General features: G+C 41.6%; 1 protein-coding gene across 1 annotated transcript in view; it reads left to right on the top strand.

The window, feature by feature from the left end:
• Positions 1-22,525, top strand: part of ADCY5 (adenylate cyclase 5) — a 203,904-nt gene that overhangs the window by 137,984 nt on the left and 43,395 nt on the right. The window contains exons 4-8 of the mRNA XM_064435033.1: positions 9,123-9,234; positions 9,412-9,539; positions 13,080-13,238; positions 13,428-13,569; positions 22,382-22,522. Coding sequence (XP_064291103.1) covers positions 9,123-9,234; positions 9,412-9,539; positions 13,080-13,238; positions 13,428-13,569; positions 22,382-22,522 — 682 coding nt within the window. The remainder of the gene's footprint in view (positions 1-9,122; positions 9,235-9,411; positions 9,540-13,079; positions 13,239-13,427; positions 13,570-22,381; positions 22,523-22,525) is intronic.

Raw genomic sequence — 22,525 nt, 5'->3', positions numbered from 1 at the left:
ATATGTTAGCGGCTGAAGAGGTGCATGGAATTTCATATTCCCTGTTCAAGGACCATCTTTGCATAGAAATCCTTATGCAGTAACTCACCTGATCTGCCCTCTGAGGAGGAGTGGTTTTACTGCTGATACCAATTGTACAGAATTTCTGTATATTTACCTTGTTTTTCCATGGAAGCTGGAGTTTTCTGTGTCACCAAAGGGAACCAAAACCAGATATCAACCCGAGTGCCACTGATCAATTCAGATGTGATGGTAGGTGACACCTTTAAAAGGGAAAAATCCCTTAATATTAAATTGTAGCTCTTGTAAAGTTGGGAGACTTTAGTTGTGAGTTGGGGGTATCTATTCATTACTGGTTCTTATCAGGTAAAGAAAATTAATGCAGTGTACAACAGCCAGATAACGAGTTCAATTTCCTGCAGGATTTTTTCCTTTTCATTTGATTCTGACATTGCAGCCAATCTCCCTTGTCACTGAAAACATTAATGTGGTTTATTATTAAATTTATTATCAGGTTTGTTTATTAACCAAATAACTTTGATCCCTCAGTTAATGAGCTGTACCATTTTCTTTGGGCAGCCATTTTAACTTTCAAAATACCTGATGAAGGATTATATCTTCATTTTACACTTCTCTCCACTGACGTTCATTGGTCTTTCTCGGAAAAGTGACCATTATAAAGTGTGCACAGTTAACTGTCTCTGAATGCTTTGGGCCCATTTCTCTTTAGAGTTTCATCAGTGTAATTTTAAAAACACAATTGCACAACTACATTTTAAAGTATAGAAGAGAGGGGGCAGTGAGTCCACTCATGCTGACTGTTCCAGAAAGGGCAGGAAGACTCATGTTCGTGTTCTTTAGCACTGTTTTCCCACCAAAAGGCCACTTTGTATTATTGATCTAATAAGCTACCCATGGAAATCATGTACACAGAGCATCACAGCACTTGTTCCTTCTCAGCTGATCCGTTGGGAGTCTGTGTATTTTGCTACCTACCCACTTTGGGAAATGCACAATTGCTCCTTAATGTTTTAAATTATGACATTTATATACTAATGTAATGTTTTCATTATGTAGTGACTTTCCAGAGGGAAAACCCTGACTTGCTGAAATGACAAAGTAAATAGATCCCAAAAGGACAGGGCACGGGGAAAGAGTGAAGAAGTAAGGTTAGATTGAAGTGCTAGCTGCATGCAGAATCACTGCAGCTTTTTGGTTAGGGAGTACAAAAGCATCATTGTTAGCTTGAATATACATGATACCAGAGAAGAACAGACCTAAGGCAGTTTTCACAGCTATGAAGTGCTCATTCTTTCTCCATCAAATAGAAAGACCTGAGCAATATGTAACAGAAAGCATCACAAACCTGATTAGAAGCAATTTCATCTCTATGCCATGAGCCTGAGCCAGGATATTCTTGTGAAACTGTTAACTGTGACAAAACATATTTCTCTCTGCCTTCTCTGACAACCAATTGATTGCTGGCACACAGTCTCTTTGCAACAGGTTTTCTTTTGCTTTAATGCTTAAATTTTTAGTTGTTTCTCTTTCCTACCATGCTGCTTCTATATCTTCAGTCAGTTTTGAAAGTTATTGTCTCAAAGAGAAGGCAGGAAGGAATAGTGCCTTCCTGCCCTGAACAGAATTACAACTGTGCTGGTCCCTTTTTTCAGAATTCTCTTAGCTCTCTTGTCCTACTTATTGGTTTACAGCAGGAATTTTGTATCAGAGATTGCTCCAATCTCAAAAAACAGACTGCAGGAATGCTCAAAGGAAAAAGCACACCTGTAAACCAGAATATGGCTTTTCCTTTCTGTTTTACCTGCAATTCTGGATTTCAGGCTGTCTTGTGGAACAAAAATGAATCTGAGGTTTATTTTGGTGTGGGCCAGATTCAGCTCCAGTTTGGACAGACCTGCCTGCTCTTTTGTACTGGGCAGGCAGAGCTGGGTGGGTTTGGGCTTGCTCAGAGCCACAGCAAAGGCACATGGCTGGGGTCAGCACTGTGCATGGTTCCTTCCTGCAGAAGGCCCTATCCTTCAGCTTTGCCCTCTTAAACTTCCTCAGCATCTTCCTTCAGATGGAATGGATTTGGCATCTTTTGCATTTACGGTTTTTTCTCCCCTGACCAGAGCAATTGAAAAAAAAATTGGCATTCCCATCAGTCCCTTCTCAGATAAATGAGAAAGGTCTAAATTTCCTCTTTCTTAATAACACAAAGTTTTATTTAGAATGGTTGTATCTCTTCTTTAGGTTTGACAGACAGAAGTATCTAATTCAGCTGGCAATGATGGAGGATTACAATTTCTTTCAGTCATCTCAAAGCCATCTATAGTGTGTCACACCTATTGTTTGACTGGTAGCTGCTGCATATCTATTTTTATGTGGTTTTGCCTTCCTTAAGTAGCTTTTCTTCCCAAAAGACTATTTATTACTCTTGTTTCCAGTGAAAAATCAATCTGGTTAAATATAGTCTGCTGAAATAGGAAAATCTTGTAACCCAAAATGTTTAGAAGGAGAGGATAGCACGTTTTTAATGTTTAAAATAAAAAAGGAGTACTGATGTTGCCTAGCTATAGCTAAGTTCCAGTAACTGAGGATGCTACTCATGCTTGTAAACTACAAAGCAACGGAGGTCATGGAAAAACTTTTCTTTGCATGACTGTGCATTTTTCCCCTTCTGGTTAGTGGTTTCAGGATCCAAATTTCTTCTCATTTCCTATGCTGTCAGTGAGGGACAGACCACTGAGGTGAGGAGATGACCATGATGGAACTATGGTGCCATTTTTCCCAGCAGCTCCTGAGCATCAGCAGGGCCAGACCCTTCCCATAGGGCATTCCCAGCCCTGCTAATGCAGACAGAGCTGCAGCCACACGTGCCATCTTTGTGCTGGAGATGTGCATGTCCCAGATGAGCCCCTCAGGCACTTCTGAGCTCCAGCAGAGGTCCTGTTTGAGAGCAAACACAGGAAAATCAAGTCAAAGCAGGGCTCTGCAGCTTGTGTCTTTGCAATGAGCCTGGCTGTCATCATGCAGTGGCTGTGGATGGCAGTCTGCACGTTGCCACTAGTGTCTCCCAGAGCCATCTGGTTTCCTGCTTCTCTTTTGTTTTTTGCTGCCACCAGATTCACTTAGTATGGCCTTGCAGAGTGAAGTTCTCAAATAATATGGCATGTGAGTTTGGTTTACATTTTTGGCAACTTTGAAGAGGGATGGGAGGGAGGCTTTCTGCCTTTTGTTGTAAAGAAAAAGGTGGAAAGGCTCACAGTTTTTCAGGGTTTCAGTTTTGTAGGGGACTTCTTTGTTTATTTCCTCCTACTTTGTGTTTTCCTCTCTCACCAGTACTACTTTGCTTATCACAACATTTGTGTACATATGGGCCTTCTCACCCTCTTGAGCAAGTGGGAGCCAGCATGAATGATCCCAAGGTGGAACATGGTGCAAGACTGAGTCCTCCCTTCAAGGGGGAGCTGTGCCAGCTCATGTGTCACAGCAGTGTTAGGGCTCATTTTAAACAATAGGTGATTTCCAGTACTAAATGGATCTTGTCTAAAATGACCATATAAGTTTAGGGTAGAGCATGTATCTTTTTACTGTTGTGTTTGCCTTTTTTCCCATGACTGTAGGAAAAGGAAAAATGTTAGCCTCTGGTCTGTCTGCTGTCCTGCTGTTCTGGAGAACATTTTTTGCATCGCTAAGGCTGTGTCTTTAGCCTGTCACACAGACATCCCTAGAGAGCAAGGCTGACATGCTGTTGAGACCTAAGATGGTCTAGAAGCAGCTCTCTGGACTGGTCACTGGGCTGTCACTCAGCACAATGATGTGTGTGGGCCCCTTCACCCTCCCTAGGTGGGCTCTGCTGCCCTTGCTCCCATTAGTGCTGCTTTTCCCAGACCATGGCCACTGGGCACTGCTGGGAACTTGGCCTCAGCTTGTTTTGGTTTGTCCTTTTGTTGTTGCTGCTGTCAAATTCAGCAGGGAAAGAGCATGATGAGATGTTCTCAGTGTTTCTGGAAGCTGGAACCCTATCTTGGGCACAGGGTGAGCAGAAGACACAGAGGACCTCCATGCCATCCCATCCCCAGGTATCTACAGCTAGGAAGGAGAGATTGGATTTATCCTGATGTCTTGTCTATTTCAAGAACTTCTAGATGAACTTAATGCTATGTTTATGCCACTGGAGCTGGAAAATAATTCTGGACTTAGAGTGCAGGAGGGGAACTGGCTTTTAAATGGATGTCCAAGTGCAAAACATTGACTCATTTACCAAAATGCTGGAGAAATGTTCCCACCTTGGAGATACTCAAAAGACATCTGAACATGGTCTTGGGTAACCATCTCTAGGTGGCCCTGCTTGAGCAGAGGGTTAGATGAGATGACCTCCAGTGGTCCCTTCCAACTTCACCATTACTGTGGTTCTCTGAAAGCTGAACCTGCTTTGGTGTAAAGAGCTTGACCCAGCCTTTCAAGTGCGAGTTTTGTTAGCGTCGTCCTGGTCCATCCTTCTTTGTTCTTCCTTGTTCACAGTATGACTCTGACATACAAAACCACTTGCAGTGGATGGTGTTGTAGCACCCTGAGACCCTGTCCTCACCCATTAGCCTAGTGAGCTCACTGGCAAGGGCAGACTGTGTCTATAGTCACTGGCATTCTTGTTACACCTTTGCTCGTGAATGCTTGCTTCTAGTGAACAATGATTATTTTATCATGGCACATGAACTCTTTGTAGGTAGTGTTCATTGTGGTAAAATACCATGGTTCACATCCAGTCAGAAGCACTTTGCAGTTATTATAAGCCATTAAAGCTCTCTGAGTCTGGGCTTTTGTTCTGTTTCCCATGCAGTGCCTGTGGCGTTTGGTTTCCAGCAACACATGGTGTTTATATTCATGACTGGCATTACCGTTGTGATGGTGATAGGGTTTGTGTTTCTTGCCTTGCTTGATTTATGTTGTGGCTGGCGTGCATGGCACGCACATGGCTTGAAATAGAACACGACTGGGTTTTTTTGTTTTTACATTAGAAGCACTCATAATTTAATTTAGCATTTTGAATAATCCTGCATTTGCAGAGAAACTTGTGTCATGTCCGTCCTTTAATAACTGTATTAGCTCCAGACATTTAAGTCTGCATTGCAAAATCATTCTCTGTAGATGTGTGTGGTTTTTAAACATCTTGTGGTTTCCTGCTTCCCACCTTGTCTTTAGCTCTTCTTACTCCTTATGTTTTTTGCTTTCTGCCAAATCCCTCCCCTTCCTGCACACTTGCAAAGAAATTTCTCCTTTGCCATCTTTTACCATCCCGAAGATCCTGTGATGCTTCTGCCTCAGTAGTGCATCAGTAGTGCAAGGATCACCTGACTTACAGGAGATAGTTTTAAAGGACCTGCAGTGGTGGGACTTGGTGCAGTGGGTTGGACCTGGGCTGGTCTCTGGGATGTTGCACTGAGGCTCCTGCTGGTTCCAGAGCTGCTTGTCCAGGTGTACCTTAACTGTTGTGTGAATGCATTACACACCAAAAAATGGGAAAGCTGAACTCAGTAGGATGGGAATTTTCTCCTCTTGTCTCTGTGCCTCCCTCCATTTCAGCTCAGTCTGCCTGTGCAGTTCTGTGAGGCACTGTGCACGGAGCACCCAGACATCCTTGCAGTCCACTGTGTCCTGGTGGTTTTGGGAAGGAAAGCTCAGGCAGAGGCTGGAATTGCCATGGCAGCAGCAGCTGGAGCTGTAAGCCCAGTCTGCCCTGTGGTGCCCTTCAGACATGGTGGAATCCATCGGAGCAGAGCTATGGGGTGTTCCAGTCTCTGTGTCTGCCTTTCCTCCTCCATTGCCTGGGGTTTGGGTGAGACCAGGCAGGTATCAGGCAGGTTCCTAAGCAGAGGGGAGGATGGCAGGATCTGCCATCAGGCTCTTTTTCATCCTTTTTTCCTGTCAGTATCATGAGCCACACAGGGCAACAGTCACAAAACTGAGCTTGCCTTGTACAGCTTTGAAATCTTGAGCCAGTCCTTGCTGGAAATAGGAACTGAAATAGGAGCTAAGGAAAGTATTCACCTCTACCCTAAAACACAATTTGTGGTACTTTTCACCAAAATAAAACAGAAAGAATTTAAAAAGACATATAAAATTAATGATAACTCCTCTTTTCTTCCCTGTCTTTCCCAGAAATAAACCATTTTCTGTATTTTTTTGAGGTCATACCCTGGTTACTGCTGGACAAAACCCAATCAGATGGTAAATCTGAAGACAGTGATGGAGTGGAAAATATATCAAGAACTCTGAAACCATTACAACATTTTAATTACATGCTAAACTGGTTTTTCCACAAAGCAGTAGCCTCCCAGATGAAGGGACTGGGACTCAGGGCTGATAATAGCTGCTGATGTCCAGGCTGCAGATTGTGTGGTCAATCCCTTCTAATCTATTCCAGCTAATAGTACTGCTAAACCACTGCCTTACTTATCTCATGATATTTTAGAGCTATAATATTTATTTCCTTTGACCTTTTTTTCACCACTGTCATTTGCCACACATTTTGGCACAAGGGAGGCCTCTTACTGGCATTGTCCTCCCACCAGCAGGGAAATGGCATGACCTCTGAAGACTGACAAATAGTTGGCATGAGTTGGGCCCTTCATCACAATCACCAACACCATGGTCCTTTAATAAAATCTTTTCATTGCTAAGGGTAGTCTGACATGACTGAAGTGTGGAGTAAGGAGTTATGAGTAGTGGGAATCTGTGTGTTTAATCTCTAAGGCTGCTAGTCTGGGTCAGATGCACTGGCAGGGTCTGGAGGTGCTTCGGACATCTCACTGTGTGTGTTGTGTGTATAAGACATAGATATAACAGGCTTCATTTTCAGATAACAGCTCTGACTAAACACAGGATGAGGACCATGTGCTGTTCCCTGATGGCTGCTCTAAGAGACATCTCTTTTCCTTGTCTCTTCTGGATCGTTGGGTATTTTACAGGGAGCAAGCTGAATTTAAGGGTTACAAGGGGTAATAACATCAGGAACAGAAGTTCCTCAGTCCCCATTCCTCCCCTGCAGGAGGGGCTGGGACTGGCAAACCTGGCTGGAGTCTCTGCTGCTGGAGCTGCAGTGCTTGCAGGCGTATGTGGAGGGGCAGATCGGGCAGAGGAGTAAAATGTGATTTAGTGGCTTTCAGAGTACCTTGCTGAGAGCAGAGGACAGAGGCTTCAGGCTGGGTTCCAGTTGTCAGGGACTGCTTTCTCTGACTCCTGTGTCCTGTTCTGTCTCCAGTCACCTGGCACGAATGTGTGTCTGTCCTCCCCCTTCAGTTCCCAGCTACCTGTCCTGTCCTCTGCCATCTCACAGGCAGTCCTTTCCATACCCTGACGAGGTTTTCCATTCCAGCCCATGTGTCCCAGAGAGTGTCTGCTGATGGCTCAGCAGTGTGGCTGTTTGGTGGCAGAGCTGGCTGGCTGCAGTGCACTCAGGTGCTTGGTTAGCTCACACAAATCTGTGTAGAGCAGCTCCATAGGGCTCTGCTGATTGCTTCGTTTGTGTGGTTGAAATATTGCCACCATTTCACTTCTGGAAATGTCTGATCCATTTATCTGGAATGATAGTAATGGAATGAAGGGAGCAACCTCAGTCATTTATCCATGTTTATTAGGCATGAGGAGAAGGCTCAGGGCATCCCTGTGTAGTATTTTCAGGTACACCCATTGATATCTGAATGTCAGAGCAGCAGCTGATCTTGATTTCTCCTGTTCTAACACAAGGCTATTGCAACATGCACACAAGCAGTGTGAACGAGTTAAAAAACGAGTAATTTGCAATTTGCCCTACGTTGGAAGAAGAACGTGCTTTCAACAAGACACATTTTGTTACTGCCACTAGAACTGGAGACATTTCCCATTTGTACATTACATATTAGCACGTACTTAAATTGCTTTTGAGCAGTACAGACTTGTCTAAGCTTTCATTTGATTTCAAGTGTGTTTCTTCAGGAGGTTTACTTTTATTTGTAAATATGTGGAATCTTGATTTATTTTTGTGTGTTCTCTCAAGTGTTTAAAAATGGCAAAGTATATTTTGATTCAGACATCCCTGCATTCATCTTGTTTTTCTCTTGTACATTTTAGCATCAGTGTGACTAACAAAGAAGTATTTAATGCAATATGTTTGGTTGGTGATTTATTGAAGTTGAAATGTAGAAGGAAAATATGAAAAGCATGCCAGAATTGAAATGTGTTTCAGGATTTTTGCAAAAAATGCTTGTGAAAATATTTTTGTTGGTTTTGCTTTCTGACTGAAGGCATTGCAGGGAATTCCAACTGAAAACATACCTCTGCAATTTGCCTAAAACATGTTGGAGTTCTATTTTACAAAGAAGAAACAATTCCAAAGTGGTTGTTACTTAGACTTTTAATTTCTTTTCCAAGTACATCTTGATGGCAATAATCAACTTCAAAGAACAAATCAACCACTGGATAAATGTTCCAATATACAAGTAGAACTTATGAATTTTCTATTTATATAAATGTGTGTGCATGTCTACATTTTATCTTGGATCTATATAGATAAAGTCTGCTGCTTGTTTTACTGAATAGTTTTAAATTTGCCATAATGGCTGGGTTTGATTGCAAGTCAGTATTTTCCATGTTGTAATTATCAATGAGACAGAATCTTTGTGCAGTTTTTAAAAAACCCACTGTTGTCCTTGCAGCACAACATTAATATTGATTCACTGAAATCAAAGAGTCATTAATAATACTTGTGATTCAAATAACTGTGCTTTCAAAACAGTCCAGGCTGCTTTCACAGGGCTTTCCCAGTCCATCCTGGGTGGACCTGTGTGTGATATCCTTATGTCACAGCTGGCCTCAGCTGGCAAGGTGTGCAATTGTCATTTGGCAGCACAATGGTCATTTTGGGCTTGCAGCCTTAATGGGAGGAGCTCCTGGGTGCTGCAGGTGGGGTGGGGGCTGCAGCATAAGGTGCACTGGAGCTGCTCATCTCCTTGCTGCTGTAGGGCTGGGACACCCCACGTGCCTTCCCATCTGCACTTCTACGTGCAATTTACACTTACACAAATATCAGCAACACATTTTGTAACACTTTTTTTTTCTTTTTTCCCCTCTCTTTCCCCAAGCATCCTCTTTGCAGACATAGAGGGTTTCACCAGTCTGGCCTCCCAGTGCACTGCTCAGGAGCTGGTCATGACGCTGAACGAGCTCTTTGCCAGATTCGATAAACTTGCAGCTGTAAGTTTTCCATTATAACTTTGTTTCCTCTTGTTTTTATTCTCCTGTTGCAAGAATGACATACTGTGCTGGTTCACTGGATTTCTTAAATATTCACTGCCCTAAAAGGCAAGCTATTGCAAGCATGAATATAAGCTGAATACTTGTTTCTCCATTATTATTCTTATTTTTTTTAAGGAGAACCACTGTTTACGGATCAAGATCCTGGGTGATTGCTATTACTGTGTGTCTGGGCTGCCAGAAGCAAGGGCCGACCATGCACACTGCTGTGTTGAAATGGGAATGGATATGATTGAGGCCATCTCGTAAGTACCACATTCCCCATAGAGAAGCTCAAAACAAATGCAAGTAGATTCTCTTTCCTCTTAGTTCTTCTTAATATTAGGAGCAAGGTAACCAAACCAGAGAACTCTGGCCAGCAAAAAGGGAAACCAGCTAGAACAAAAAACCAAAATGCTGTTAAGGCTTGACAGCAGCAAAACAGACACTTGTGTCCATACAGTCATGTGGATATCAGAGCTCAGCCTCTTGATGAGAAAGGCAAAGGTTACTGTAATTACTGGAAGTCTCATCCCCAAAGGAGGATTCCAGTGGATTGCAGAATTGTTAATTCAGAGGATTAATAATAACTTTATTAAATTTCTCTCGCTATTCATTTATATGTGTTTAAACCAGTTTTTTGCTCACCTTAAAATTGCTCTGCTAAGGTCTGTTTTGTCTAGGTCTACAAATCATTCTCTATGTGTCCCCAAAAAGGGCCGGATTTAAGGCTTTCTTACTTTTGTTAAACTAATTACTAAAATAAAGCATGAAGTTGCTCAGGGACAGACTGGGACAGATTCATGGTCTTTTTCTTTTATTTCCATTTACTTCCTCATCTGTATTTTTTTCTTTTAAAACATGTGGTGAGGCTTTGTCTGCTCCTAAGGTCAGACTAGCAACCATGGAGACCTGTATCTAGTTTTATTGCTTGGAGGATTACAGACAGTGTTGAGTATTGTTTGCATTATACATGTGCTTTCATAGGCCAATTCTTTCATAATTCAGGGAAGGAAGATTTATTTGGTCACCTTGAGTGTATGCAACTCTGGGTGCAAAGTTCAGTCAGTTTTGGATGGTAGCTGAGCTGACCTTGATACCTACGCCATCCCTGCTGCAGAGAGTCTCCTGCTCTTTCCCTTCTCTTTTGTTTTTTATTTTCTGAAAGCATCTTCTGAAGTATTAGTGGCTCCAACAGAGAAGTGGAAGATCTCTCAGCATTCTCCACTTATTTCATGCAGTAAATTGATGGAGTTTCCACTTCAGCTTGATAAAATCTAGAGGCACCTCCTTCCTCAGCTTGGTACAGTACATCCTTTACCATTTGAATTTCTGCAAGGACATTAATACACCCCCAGAGTTTTCAACCTCATTTTCATAATACAAGTACACAGGGTGAAAAGCAGTGTTTTCACCCAGGAGACCCCATTCAAAGCACAGTGTACAACAGCATTCCCTTTCTTTGTATACAGTGTACACTGTCAGGACATTCTATCTTTTTTTTTCCTTGTTTTAAACTCCATTGCCTTGCACCAGTCTCCTTTTGGGGTTTGTATGCAATGTGCAAAATAAAAGGAATTGGAAGTAACCAGTTCCCAGTAGCCCTTGAAAGAATGCTATTTCTTCCATGTGAGATACAATTAAGTAGCAGGTGACAAAGGGTCTTGTCAAAGAAGCAGCAACCCTTAGCCACCAGCCCCACAGAATATTGTGTTCATTGCCCAGGTGTTGGCCTGATGAAATCCAGAGGCCTTCACATGCTGCTGTGCAATTCCCCACAAGGCTAAATAACATCAGGAAGTCTAGACTTCATTGGTTAACTGCAACCTCCCTTACTTGGAATAAACACAGAGCTGAGGTGCACTCAGTGTTTGTGTACAAATAGCTCTTCAGCAGCCTTTAAAACTTGTTTCCCACTCTCTGTATAATGAATGCATTTAGCAATCTTAATAAGTCTGGAAGGTGATTCTGTTCTCACTACCCCTGCTCTCCCTCTTCCTCCCTCCTCCCCTAAGGCTCAAGATAGGAGGTTTTGCAATTAAGGTAACCAATAGCTACTGAACATTTGATTGCAGGTAACAAATAACTACTGAAAATTTGATTGCAGTCTTCACCAACACTGGGCCCTGCTTGTAGGCTGATTTCATCTGTGTCTAATAACAGCAGGGAGTGTTACCCCAAATAGGAAAGAATTAATGAAAATTGTATTCACTGTACCACTGGTATAAATGAGCTGAAAAAAAAGGAAGATAACAAAGGACATTTCATTTGTCTATAAAGAATAACCAAACTTTTTGTTTGCTGCAAAGTCTGGACAAAGTCACCTGGTCATCAATGACTCTACTGAGGAAAGTTCCCTGGTCCTGTGTCAGTAACATGGCTTGGCAGGGGTGCAGGAGGGGTTGTAGCATCCAGTAGAGGGAGGAACTACAGCTGTGCTGTTTCTATCAGCTTTATGGGTGCAGCTACATTTTTATTACTCCAACTCCTGTCCCTTTCTCAAGTGTTGTGGTTGGAGCTCTTTCAGTTCACAAGCCTGTAACACCTTACCCATATCAGCTTCCTTTACCTGCTAGACGATCTCTGCTGCTTGTTAATGAAAATAATGAATGTCACTTCAGTGAGTAGGTAGTGAAACGTAAGATAGGGATCATAAGGAGAAGGGAACTCAAAGAGGATAGGAGCTGTTTCAACAAGAAGTCATCCTGGACACTGTTTTAAGGGACATATTGCACTGTTAGGAGTGAACTGGATCCAGAACTGGTCTGTCTTTATTAATGCAATTTCATTAATAACTAAAGCATAAATATTAGACTGTGTTGATGTTAGGGAGTTGGGAGGACTTACCTATCCAGATGATGTTATCTAGAAAGGACTGGATGAACCTGAAGACTGAAGAGATTGAAATCTGATAGGTATAAAATACTCCTTGCTGCAAGGAACTTACTACTCAAAGGAAGGTACAGTGGTATATGAGGTAGATGATTTTGCCTGTGAAGTATGGACATTCTGGGAATTATGTGATTGGCAATAATGAGAAGCAGAGTTGTTCTGAAGGCCTCATCAAGGCTTTTCCCTACCCACACTTCTAAATATATTTCTCATGTGAACAGCTCTTGAAGTTAACTTTTGCCCTGAAGGGGAAAACTCACAAAGTATTCCAGCAGTATTTTTTGGAGTAAGCAGAGCATCCAAAACCTTGTTACATTCAGAACTTGCGTATTTGTAGCTGCCTGTTTGAAGTGCCTGCAATAGATGTGGTTCTCTGGTTTTGCTGCTGTAAGGCCTGTTCAAGCTTTCCAGCTTCAGTGGGGTATTTCACACACATATCATATTTCATCTGTGGAAGACTTGATGCTTGGTGCCATACAGACAAATTAAGATCTCTGAAATAATTTCCTTTTACTCTTTGCAACACGCTATTACTCTTAATGAGGCCAAGTGCTGGCAGGTTATGTCCAGCTTTGGTATGGAAATCAGAGACCAGCACTTTCATCCTTTTACTGCCCCAGAGATAATTTTTTTTATGAGTTCTCAACTTGATCCTGAGTTCAGTGTACGTGGATTTACTCCAAGAGCTCCACGTTCTAATTAGGGCTCTTCTTGGCTAGCCTGGCCATCCAAGAGCAGTACAGCTCGTCCAGTTTTGTTCCGTTGTCCTGTTGATGTTGATGAGCTGTGCCATGTGTATCTGTGAACAATTTATGGATCATTGTGGATTTTTGTGTTCTGGATGCAAGTTTGTGCTGCTGACTGCAGCCATTCAGTTGTTAGTAATGGCCCTTCTTCCCCGTGTCTCTTTTCAGACTGGTCCGTGAGGTCACGGGTGTGAATGTCAACATGAGGGTCGGAATCCACAGTGGCAGAGTTCACTGCGGGGTCCTGGGCCTCAGGAAGTGGCAGTTCGATGTCTGGTCCAATGATGTCACATTAGCCAACCACATGGAAGCAGGGGGCAAAGCTGGGTAAGTTGCTTCATCCAAGTTGGTGTCTTTATCCATTAAACTCCCACACTAAATGTGTAAGAGTAGTGGCATGGCTAAGTCAATTGGGGTTTATTGCTTGTTTGTTCCAGTGCATGGAGCCCATCCCTGACAGGACCTGGCTTTTTAGGTGATCACTACAAAACCTGCTTGTCTTTTGTCTCATTCAAGGCGCATCCACATAACAAAAGCAACCCTGAACTATCTCAATGGAGACTACGAGGTGGAGCTGGGCTTTGGAGGGGAGCGCAACGCTTATCTGAAAGAGCACAGCATTGAGACCTTCCTGATTGTGAGGTGCAGCCAGAAGAGGGTAAGACCAAACAAACTAATGCAGGTTTAGGTATCTTTCATACCCTGATGTCTCTGACACACCAAAATAGAGCCTTTATAGATGAGACAGTTGACATTCAGTGACAAAAATTCCTGTTTCTCTCTCCTTTTCCTGAACTTTCATGTGAGTAGAAGGGAAATAGCCACCATCTACAAGGGTGTCTGCATCAGGCTCTTTCGAATTCTTTCAAAGAAATTGTCCTCACTTGTTTCAAAATCATGTTGAAAAATATTGTTAATATAGATATGTATTTTGTAGAAGTACTTAAAGGCATAAATTAAAACCACAAAGAACTTTTCTCTGTCAGATTACAGAGGTGATTTTGTCTGCCTGCTCACCAGATGAATGAACATGAAGATTAGAGCAGTTCCTATCATTACTTTTCTCTGAAGATGAGAAAAACTGGTCCACTGCAATGATCAATCATCATTGTGACAGTAAGATGAGATCATACCAACTGTGACATGGGTCAGGCTGCAAAAATAAGGCTATGAGGGCATTACTGACTTGAACTTGAATCAAGTCAAACTCCAGTGGACGTCAGCCAATAAATCTTCTTTTGGGACATTGCCAATAGCAAACTATCACTAGTTTGTATTCTTTTTAAAAACAGTAGAAATACTAGAAAAGGACCTTTTTGATCTAGTTGAGCAGAGCCAATAATATTTCTCTTAGTCATTTCTGCACTGTAGCCCCTACTTTGCTATTCACACTATGGGCAAGCATGTACAGATTGGCCTGAATTGAAAATAATTTAATATGTTTCTGAATCTAAAACCAAGTAAACCTTCCCACATTTGTAAATATGACTGCCATGAGATTAAGTGAATTAGTGTTGGTGACATGTTGCAACAGCACGATTGATTTGAATAACCAGCACCTGTACAGAAAGACTTTGCTACCATTGCCTCATTTCCTGAGAGAATGGAAGTCTCAAATCTCCTTAATAGATATTGTGTAAAAAATCTCCAAGAAAATCCCTTATCATCTGCTAAAGAGAGAAGCTGATGTTTTGGTCTCTATCTGCTCATAAAATAAATCTCATTAACAATGTCAATCTTCAAAAGAGGATTAGAACCTGCAGTGCAAGATTATTGTTCCTGAGCATCACTGCCTGTCAGCCAGCTGATGTTTTAGGTATCTAAGTCACTTCCTATTTGCTGGGCAGATTTAAGAATATAAGCCAAAATACTCTTGTGGTCAGACCCCATCTCCTGGAGTGGAGAGTCTATACTGACTCTTAAATCATGTAGCCACCAGGTTGTCTGCATGTTTTTGTGGAGAGCCAGAAGTTTCTCTGGAGAGAAGATGAACACATAAGCACTTCAGAGTGCTTGGCACCTGCCTTCATTTCTGTACAAGAGATGTATTTTGAGTAGGAGATTGCACAGAGACACATAAGAGATGTGGATTCCGTTCCAGACATAGGTTTTGAGGAACTTGCATCTTTATGCCTTGTTTTGCCATGGGAAAGTAAAATGGGCCATTCTTTCACTGCTTTGTATGTATTTATTGCAGCTCTGTTACCTAGTGTAGCCCTTAGCGGAAGTCTCTGAGCACTACTGTAATGCTGCTGTAATGTGCTGTGTCCCAGAGTAGCTAAAAATTGGGACATTTGGATGACTTATGTAATTATTGGGCTAAACTGAGCCATTAAAAAGCAGCTATGCATTGTCAAGGGTATTAGGTGTTTGGAGTTTGAGGAGTTGCTGATTTGTCCATTCTGCTGCAACTTTTGTGCTCCCATAGCTGTTTTTTATCTCTTTGTGAATAGTTTCATAGAGTCATAGGAAGCCTTGGATTGGAAAGGACCTTAAAGTTTATCTTATCCCAACCCCCCTTTCAGGGCAAGGACACCTTCCATTAGACCAGGGTGCTCAAAGCTCCATCCAGCCTGGCCTTGGACACTTCCAGGGATGGGACATCCACTATTTCTCTTGTCAAACTATTCCAGTGTTTAAAGTTCTCTCTTTGTTCAAAAACTCATTTTCACATAGCATGAAGATCTGAAGTGAGAAAAGCTTTTTCCCATTGTCAGTTCAGTCAGTCTTGAACTTTTTGCCTGATAGCAGGCAAAGTTCTGGTACTTTACTTTTTCCTTTCATTTCTGCTTGATTTAATGACTTCTTGTGATGTATTTAGCCAGGTTTTCAGTTCATTCTGTTCCAGTAATGGCCATAAAATGTTCACCTAACATTGGTGTGGGTTGTGTCTGGGTTCCTGCTGTCCTTGTACATAAGGCTTGGCATTAGTGTTGACCTGAGAGCAGATCCAAGTAACTGCCTGAGCTGTTCCTTAGTTCACACAGCAGATATCTGGATACCTGGTTCATCAGTCCCACAGCCATCAAAACCCATGAGTTTTGATAAATAGATAAAATGTAAGGGTATGTGTCCTGTACCTTTTCTGCTTGCTGCTGCCATGGGGAGCCACAACTTTGAATTTTCTGTCTTTTTTATTTGTTTAACTTTTTCATTGTGTTAATGCCATTTCTTGGGCACAGAGTAAGTGGGAGGAACATCTATCTAATATTTTTGTTCCAGGAATTGAAAATAGCTTCTTCTTTGAAAATAATTTTTTTCTTTTTCCTTTTTAAAAATGCTATTAACTGGAATATAGTCATTGTAGTTTCAGGAGGGAAAAAAAACTAGATTCTTCTCCCTCAGTCTTTAATAATATTGCTAGACCTGAAAATGTAGTCCTTGTTTTCTGTCTGGTACACAGAAGAGTTGCTTTCTACTAAAAGAGAACAAAATGCAAAGTTTTAAGTTTTAAAATCCGGTCTTTTTGGATTTTTTCTCCTCATCTTTACCTCCAGATCTGTTTTCACCTTTCTGTTTGCCCTGTCCTGTGATTCTGCTGCCCTCATGGGTGAGCACTTGCCTGAGAAGCATATAGAAAGATGAAATTAGCAGGTTCTGCCACAAAGGTCTGTTGAATCTTTTGCTGTGGTTTTTTTGCTCCCATTAGTGCTAACACTGGGCTGCTCTAAAACCTGGGTTGCTCTGGTTTTCTGCTGTCTGTCAGCAATTGCATCCCCTCTCCCTCTCCTTTTTTCTCCTGAGACAGACTCTTCCAATGTTTTCACACAACAAAGAAGAGACAAGCACAAGCTCTTATATTTTCTTGCTCCTCAAAAGAAACCTTTACCTTTTGCAAAGTTGGATTATCTCAGTGTCTTCTGTTTATTCTGTGATGAACTAATGTGATTGCTGATACTGAAATGAAGTTTCTGTGTGTACTCTCCAAGGGAATGATCATACATTTTGTACACTTGAATGTCTCAAGTTCCATTTCTACTGTTAGTCCTCAAATGTCGGGTGCTAATACTCCTTTTCCTCATATCTATCAAATACACCTCTGCTTCTCTCATTAGCCAAATCTGTCATTGCTCACTTGCTGCCAGGTGAGATAAGAAAAATTCAACCAAATCAGTCCTGAGTAGTAACTGAGTAACTCTGGCAGTAACCTTCACCCAGACTAACACTTCCTTGTTCAACACTGTCTCTTGCCATTTCACTAGAAACAAGCTCTTTTCCCAGCTTCATATTCCCCATCTGTCTTAGCCCTTACTCTCCAACACAGCACTCTGTCAAAGGCTCTGTGGAAGAAACAAAGCCAGTGAGAGCTACTGCATTTTTTTTTCTCTTTAGAAATATTTGGATTCAAGGCTGTTAATCCAAACCCAGCATTTGCTGCTCTACAAGCTCTGTGTCATGATCACTGACTAAATAGTTATTAAAAATATCTGTTACCAGAACTGACATGGAAGTTGGCAGTTTTCCACAAATTTGGAACGGAGGTTGTCTTTCTGACTTCAGCATATCACACTTCCAGTTTTGCTTCCAGACATGGTTTTGTGGGACTTGGCAGTACTGTATTTAATGATCTTAAATGCAACCTAAATGATTCTGTAATTCAATGTTTTCCATTTATAACCTTATGCTTATGAGTCTTCCCTTTTGCCTCTACTGTGCCAGTTGTGATTACCTGGAAAAAACCAATCTGCTCCTTCAGTTCTACTAATTTTCTGTTATCCTCACATGGTATAGGATGATTTACACAGGGTAATTTCAATTCTTATCTAGTTAATTTTCACAATCATTTGGATATATGATTCTAATGGACTTAATACATGAGAACAGTAGAAATACAGGAATTCTCCAAGGAGATCTTTGCCTTTCTTCCTTACTGGCTTCATTCTTTACCTGAAAGCCAGTATTACCAGATAAACAGCAATTTATCAGCTAGAATTACTAAAACTGTTGCCCGCCTTTTAGTGATTCCCAGACTTAACCCCTAGGCATTGCAATGGCCTGCACAACAATGTCTTTATCCTTCTAAAGAGTGGTTTTGTTTTATCCATGTTTTTTAGCTTACCCTGCAGACTGTAGCATTCATATCACATAACTCTGGTCCTCCACCATCACTTTATATCTTTAACTTTTATATCTGCCCTTCTGAATCTTATTCAAACATTTACATTTGTCTCAGTCATAATTGCTATCTTATCACTTCCCTGATATTCTTACAGTACTCCATTTACTTATTCCCAGTTCCTGTGCTGCCAAAGTTTCTGGTGTGTGTGCAGGAGCGTGTCACTCAGTGACTGTTGCTCGCTTGCTGCTCTTCTCTGCAATCAGGTGCTGCTCTAATTTGCAGAACCATCACAACTACTCTTCCCAGCATTTCAAAGCTTGACTCTGAGAAGGGTGGAAAAGTGTGTGTTTGGAGGATGGGAAACAGACCTTAAGGGGAATAAGGTTTTAACAGCACTAGTTTTATCATCCTCAGCATTGTCAGAAATCTAGGGGAATGCTTTTCTTTGGACAAAAGTAGAAACAAAATGTGCCTGCAAACAGATGAGCAATACTGCTGTGCTGAGTGCACAAAGTCTGCAAAGGGAAAAAATGTTTATTTTTTCTAATGTCTTTAAATTGATTACACCTGGGTGTTTCTTTTAACAATAGCAGGTACACACCAGTTTCAGAAAGGATTGTTGATGGTGGCCTTAAAACAGCTCAACAAAACTTTGGCTGTAACTCCTAGAAAAACAATTCTCATTCTTTTCTAAATAGCACCCTGGAATTCCATCCAGCTGAAGAAACAAAATGGTCCTTTAAATGTTGAGCATGTGACTCTCCTAAAACACAATCAATCTAATGTGATGATTCCTCAATTAAACACATTTAATCGGAGCTCAGCAGGGTTCCACTTATGTAGATTTATGAAGGCAGTGGTTTGGAGCATGTAACATTACCAGAAACATCATGCACATGCCAGAAGAACTTCAAGAAAATTTAAAGAATAATATGTAGCTAGATCTGATATGGGTGATCCATGATCAGATTTCACTGTTTCACACACTACAGAAGTAACAGGCATTCTTGATTCAATTGATAAGTACAAGAAAACCCCCAGCTCTTTCTGCAGTTTTGCTGTAGCATTACTGTAGCTCAGTGTGTGGGAACTGGTGGTGGGAACACAATAAAACCCCTGGGAATCAGATTTACAGTCTCTTTGAGAGTCCAGATTTGAAAAGTTCCCACAACAGCTTTCTGGAGCTTAGCCACCTAAAATCTGAAAAACTCATTGCTGTCAGAAACTTTTGCACCTTCTCTTGTTGGTAGTACCTGTAATGAGTAAGGTACCTGTAATGAAAGGTATCACCACTTCTCTTTCTTTATTCTTCTTTTCCACTCTGGTTATGCCTTAGGCAGCCTTGTGTTCAAGTTGTCCTTATGCTGTCACTTAGCCAGGAAGAAACAGAAACATCCTCATAAATATCCACAGAGGAGCCATGACCCATCTAATTCTTCATTTTTAGAGTTTGTTATTTTCATCACCCACTGAACAAGTGATTTTGCAGAAAATAAATTATCTCAAGTTTTTAAAACAACAGATTTTATTTTTTTCTTTAGTGAGTGTTGATCTTAGCAGCAAAGTCCTATTATTCAAGATGACATAGTAGCACATTATGTAATGTGGAAAAGCAGAAGTGCACTGTGCTTGTATATATGTGTTTTAATCTGATTGGAGATATTGCTGAAACATTGTCCACAGTCCAGTGGAAACTTCCTACAAGAGGTGGGGGGGAAATACTGCCGGAGTTCATGAAGCCATGGAAAATTTATGGCACCTGACCTCATGGTTAGAAACAATCTCAGAATTACATGTTTACGCATTTTCCTGTTCTTACCTCAATCCAGATGTGTCAATAAATATGTATGAGGTCATTAATTTCCTTCAAATTCATCAAGTAATGCTTCAGACTCACTAGCACTTGCAGCAGGTATGAGGATCACTCATGGGCTGAGAGGGGTAGTATGTCTTCATGGACTTTGGCATTAAGACTTCTCTCAAATTCTAACCAAATTTACTAACTCATGGGGCAAAAACCTGCTGTATATCACTTTTGTCATCTGTTGATGTAAAGGCATTTGTATAGTAACCAAACAGCTTTCCTTTTATGGGTCCCCAGACTAGTTTCAACATCTGGGTTTTTTTATTCCATTTGGTTAAAAACCCCTCCCCTTATTTAGAATAAAATGGATTGACAGTGTCACTTCTGTTATTGAAAAACAAAATCTATTTGCTTGGAGATAATGAAGCTGTATTTCCTACCAGTTTTCTGGCATCACATCATAAAAGAAAGAAGCATAACTATGAAAAAGATTGCATAACTGAAAAAAAGCCACAAGAAAGTATTACAAATGATGGCAAAGAGTATAAAGAGCAGCGAGTCTTAAAAAACAAAACCTCAAACCAACTCCAATCTGGACATCAAGATTTCATCACATTAATGTATTTTTAGAAACATTTAAAAGATGTCTCTCCTGGAGGTTATCCAGTGGCTCTGTCATGGTTGCTCATGTGAAACTCAGCTGCTGCCAAGTGCTGGAATTTTCAGGCTTTGCAGATGAAGCAGTGGTGGGTTCAAAGTGGGGAAGAGGTGATGTGGGAGACACTTGCTGTCCTGGGGCATCCATGTGGGAGCACTTATGGCTCTCTCAACAGTCATCCCGCTCCCACTGGGTTTCCTTGTGACCCTACATTTGTCACCCTGGCTCGAGAAGGTCTCTGCTGGCACCCTGAGCTGCAGGACTGCTGCTGCTCACTGTCACAGGGCCAGCTGGCTGTGGGGCACAGGGCTCTGTCACAAGTGGCCCCAAGTCCCCAGCCTGTGGCCATGAGCTGGGGAAATGGGGCCAAACATTGCAGCTCCATGTGCTCTGCAATGTTGGTGCCCGTGTGGTGAGCTGTGGTCTCCAGGGAAATGTTGTCATTGTGGCTGTCTCTTCCTTGCAAGGAGAGAGGAGATGATTTCCCATGCTTGTCAATCAGGTAGCTTTCTCCAGCACTGAATTTCAGCAAGCCTTTTTTAATTTCTTTTTTAAAACCCTAATTTAAGGCAGCATAGCACTTGACATTTAACTCTGTGGTTACCATGGAGATAACACCAGGTATTTTGCAAACTCCTGAAAGGTACAAGTTACACTGAATAGTGGGGAATCAAAATAAATAGATATGGAATGCAGACTCCAGGCAAGAAAAGCAGCAGACCTACTGGTATTGTCAAATAACACTTGAACCAAAATTCTAGAGTTGAAAGCAATGGAGGCTTTCTTTTTAAATAACTCATTTGTCTGGAAATCCAAAATTAACTATTAAGTCTGTTTTCTTCTCTAATGTCATTGAAGCAGCAATGCTCTTGAAAAAGTTTAATCTCTCAAGTAATAAACAAGAATCTATACCTTCTGAATTTTCAATCTCTCCAGACTTTGTCCGTTTTAAGCAAGGATATAGTAATTGCCACCCTTCTGCCTTCTGAGTCAGTACAGGTAAATCACACAATCCTCCCTGAGCCAGTCTGCAGTGCAGCCCCTGCTAGAGGGACTTCTGTCCACAGAACACATTCCTTGTGGAAACCTGCCCGTCTTTTTGGCTAGGGACTATACTCAAAATAAGGAGCTAATCTGCCTGTTGTTGAGCCTAGATACATGTTGCATTTCTGTGCTCTTGAGACTGGCACTGAGCTCGAATGAAACCTGTCTGACAGATCTGTGCTAACCTCACAATGAGCTCCCACTGCAGCCAAGAGGCAAAGCCTTGACAACAAAATCAAAGACTCTGTCCAAACTTCAGGGGAATTAGTATCAATGTCAAATTGGAAGGTAGCATTAGAGTTGGGAAAACCATTTTGTCACAGTCTGCAATTGCATTACCCTTAATATGAACACAGTTGTTTGCAAGATTTACGTGCTTTCCTCAGCATGTCTGGGAATATGCTCTTGCAAGTGTGGAAAATTATTTGCTTCTGCCTATGGAGAAAAGTGTCCTGTATTGCTTTAAGGAGCTTCAAGGCTCCTGTTCTTCAACCAAATCACTGTCTGTTGTTTCCCTTCCAGATGTAACTGTTCTTTGGCTTTTTTAGGACCCTCTGTGTAGTATCTCATCTTGGAGCTGCAGTTTTCTATCTGAAATGATTCAGTTTTATTCAATTTGCTAATAAAGAAAACAGAGGTCTCGTTTTTGGAATGCTCGCCATGTTTACACAGGTTATGGTGGTTGTTCAGAAAAGTAAAGGAATAAAATGATGGGCACCACTTAGAGTGTTCTAAAAACAAGAGATGGTGACTGTGCCTGCTTCTGATCAGCAGCTGCTTCTTAGAGTTCAAGGTGCAAAGCCAGCTTTTGGAGTGAGAGATCAGAAGTGAGAGATGCTTGGAGAATGACTGCTGTGTAAATGTTTGAGGACTGAGCATGCATTTCTCTCTGGTTTGCGTTGCAGAAGGACGAGAAAGCCACGATAGCCAAGATGAACCGGCAGCGTGCCAATTCCATCAGCCATAACCCGCCGCACTGGGGTGTTGACCGGCCCTTTTACAACCACCTCGGGGGCCACCAGGTCTCCAAGGAGATGAAGAGAATGGTA

The sequence above is a fragment of the Passer domesticus genome, chromosome 10 (genome assembly GCF_036417665.1).
Source record: "Passer domesticus isolate bPasDom1 chromosome 10, bPasDom1.hap1, whole genome shotgun sequence".
Taxonomy (NCBI): Eukaryota; Metazoa; Chordata; class Aves; order Passeriformes; family Passeridae; genus Passer; species Passer domesticus.
Note: the sequence above shows the minus strand (reverse complement) of the source record. Positions and strands in the feature narration are given on the sequence as shown.